A 3,289-nucleotide genomic window follows, 5' to 3' on the forward strand; every position below is an offset into this window, starting at 1 on the left:
AGACACACTCTACTACCTACAGACTATATGACCTGCTCTGAAGGATTTAAGTGGCAATTAGAAATATTGTATATAAAGCACCTAAAACAGTTGCTGACACATTCATTGTGACAGTAAATTGCTATTATTATTTTCTTTCCATTCTAGAAAAAAATGGCTTTGAGCTGGAATTTGGAAAATCTGAAGACCTAGAATAGCCAAAGTCTGTGAGGGCAATCCATAAGAAATGTCTCTAAAACAAAGGGGTACGCTGAAATTCCATGGCAACTATGCAGGATTCCCGGCCACAAGCATCACACTGCCACAAGCATCACTAAGCCCTACAGAGCAAACCTGCCTGTTCTAGATTCTGCCTCTATATCTATGTACACATGTATATAACTAGTTTTCATAAGTATACATATGTACGTATGCATGTCAGTATGTGAATATGTATACTGTGTGTGTGTGAATGGCTGGGGGGAGTTTCACAAGTGCTTACTGAACACTGGCAAGGTTGTTTCTGAGAAAAGAACCTGACAGTGCATTTTCAGAGCCACAACTGTTCATACACTTTGACCTATTAATCCCATGAGAATTTATTATACAGAAATGTCAAAACCTATAAAATCAATGTGCATAAAAATGTTCATTATATTTTTATGCAAAATACTGAAAAACTGAAAAACCTAAGTGATCAACAACTGGAAAATATATGGGACATCAACTCTAATTTTAGGTGAAGAAAATAAAATCCTATGTACTCTTATTAGAATGATATAAAAGGATAAGGATAGGCAGAAATGTGAGAAATTAAAAACTTTAAAGTGGTAAGGATGATGGTTCTTTTTTAAAAAATATACTTCATTATGGTTATAACATGGTGCAATAAATAAAAATTAGGAAGGGGAGAGAAAGTACTTACTTGTTAACATAAGCTAGACTGCCTCGCAAACTGCTGCCAGTTTCCCAACAGCCCAAAACTGCACCGACTGGTAAAGCCTCATTACAGTGCCAACCACCACTACCTTCTGCTTCCCAATGATTCAGTACTAATATATGAACATTTGCCCTGAAACATCTATTTGTAAGAACAGTACCTCAAAACAGTTGGTTCAGGCATTCCAGGATCTGCACCCCTCTTAAATCCTGGAGGAGGGGAAGAAAGGAAAGAGAATAAATACTAATTAAAACACCAGCAAAGAATTTTACAATCAATACTTTCTTTTCTTCTTAAATCAACCTATGGTAGCTAGAATGATATCCACACCTACCAGCTCTATCTAGATTTACCTGTGCTACAGAACAGTCTCAAATCTTCACGAGTATGAGATTATGTCCAAGACTAATCAGTATAGAGGGCAAACTACCTTCTTCCTGGGTAACGCTTTTTTAAAAAATGGCATTTGAAATAAGGGAAGAAAAAGATATTTTTGAGTCCTGAATACTTAAGCATTACTAGGTAATCAGTTGGCTAAAGAATGTCCAGCATAGACAAAGGCTGTCAAGATTGAGTATACCTTCTCTTGAGCAATGCGTGACACCTAAAACAAACAGAAAGCAGTCCCTTGTTAAAACCATAAGATTTTTAAGTGTGAAACTGAGTTTTAGAAAATATCAAACTTTATGCTCAAACTGACACTTTGCCTGAGTAGAGCAATGAGATTAAAAAACAACAACAACAACAAAAAAAAAAACCACACAAGGCTAGAAATAGGACACAGTCCCAATATGCAGCCCTAGGTGAAAATATCTGCCTGAGTACTTATAAATTTTTGCAGTACAGCATAATGGTTAAGAGTATGGCTTCACGCGCTATTGCTTGAGTTCACAATTCCCCCATTTAACAGCTGAAATATAATTTCAAGGAATAAAACTTCTCTACGACTCAGTCTCCTCACCTGTAAAATGGTATCTATAATAAAATCATCCAAACCCTTCATTGTACAGGTTAGAAAACAGAAGCATCCAACAACTAACTGTTATAACCATGCTTCAAGACAGTGGCATATCCACGTCTACAGGCCTCTTTCCACTTAGGCTCACCTGGAGAGGTGAGGACAAACGCCCTGAAACCCCATCTAGTGACAAAGAGTAAAATGTGTCACCTAAACAAACATCAGGTAGTCTAACTCCCAACAACCCTGAAAACTACGTCACCTCCATTTCACAGATGTAAAAACAGAATAGGAAGGATTACATGACTTGTTCCAGACCATAAAAATAGTAGATGGAACAGGAACTGTTAGACCAACTCCGCCTGACAGAACAGCCTCAAAGGACCTGCACAACGTGGTCACGTTTCCCTCTCCCCACCAGAAGCCAAAAATGGAGTCGCAGCCTCTGCATCCCCTTCCCTCCTGTCTCCTCCAAGGTTCTTCTCCCACTGACCCAGGTAAATCACGAGAGGAATAAAACCCCAGCGGATGGCAAACTGGCCGCCCTTGAAGAGCTGCTGCAGTCTCTGCTTGGCCTCTTTGCTTAGCTTCACCATGGCGACGGCCCGAGAGAAGCAGAGAAGACCAACCACAGCAGCTACCGCGTCCGGAATCCGGGGGCGGGTGGGGGGAGGGGGAAGGAGGTGCGCAAGCGCCAAACACGGCCTTTACGGCAGGAGTCGTGAGCGTCTCCAGCAGAGGTCGTAATTTCTCGCCCTGGACATGCCTCGCCTCTCTGTGGCACCGCCTACTGAAGGCGCATGCGTGATCGGTTCTCGCTCAGAGGCGGAGTTCACTTTCCGCACGTTTTAAGAATCTCCTGCTTTCATTGTTTATGGCATATTTGAGGCGTTGCTCTTGGATTTCCTTCAGTCCTGAAGGCCTTCTTTCTTCCCACAGTCTTACACATTTTTTAAAAGTCACCTCCAGTGTTCCTTGCCTGACATTGCAGGAACTTAATTAAAAATGACTGCGTTTTAGTCCCGATTCTTAGTGACTTGCTGTGTAACCTTGGACAAGTTAAACCTCTCAGTATCAATTTGTTTCTACAAACTATAGGGTAAACTGCAAGGAAGGTTACTAACTGACGCCCAGTAGGGCTCCTAACCATGTTTTCTTTGACACTCAGTGTTTGGTTGTGTTTTTGTTGTTTTTTAACATCGTAAATTACTTGACAACATTTTAAAGTTTGGGAACTGTCACGTGAAAATCTGGACTTTTCAAAGAAGCTAGCGAATCCCACTGCAATAGTCAACAGAAGTATAACCCTCCTGTTCACCCATCTTGCCCTCTTCTTTAGAACTGCGGGGATTCTCACCCCTGGCTGCGCATTAGATCACCTAAAGAGGTTTAATGGCATACTCCTGCTGGGG

At 41.1% G+C, this 3,289-nt stretch overlaps 1 protein-coding gene across 1 annotated transcript in view; it reads right to left on the bottom strand.

Moving 5' to 3' along the window:
- The window catches only part of TOMM7 (translocase of outer mitochondrial membrane 7), a 5,666-nt gene extending 3,117 nt beyond the window's left edge, over positions 1–2,549 (bottom strand). The window contains exons 1-2 of the mRNA XM_006911984.3: positions 2,371–2,549; positions 1,080–1,128 (exon numbers count right to left, since the gene is read on the bottom strand). Of these exons, the coding sequence (XP_006912046.1) occupies positions 1,080–1,128; positions 2,371–2,473 (152 nt within the window). The 5' untranslated portion in view covers positions 2,474–2,549. The remainder of the gene's footprint in view (positions 1–1,079; positions 1,129–2,370) is intronic.
- Positions 2,550–3,289: the final 740 nt, after the last annotated feature.

Source organism: Pteropus alecto, unplaced genomic scaffold (assembly GCF_000325575.1).
Source record: "Pteropus alecto unplaced genomic scaffold, ASM32557v1 scaffold21, whole genome shotgun sequence".
Lineage (NCBI taxonomy): Eukaryota > Metazoa > Chordata > Mammalia > Chiroptera > Pteropodidae > Pteropus > Pteropus alecto.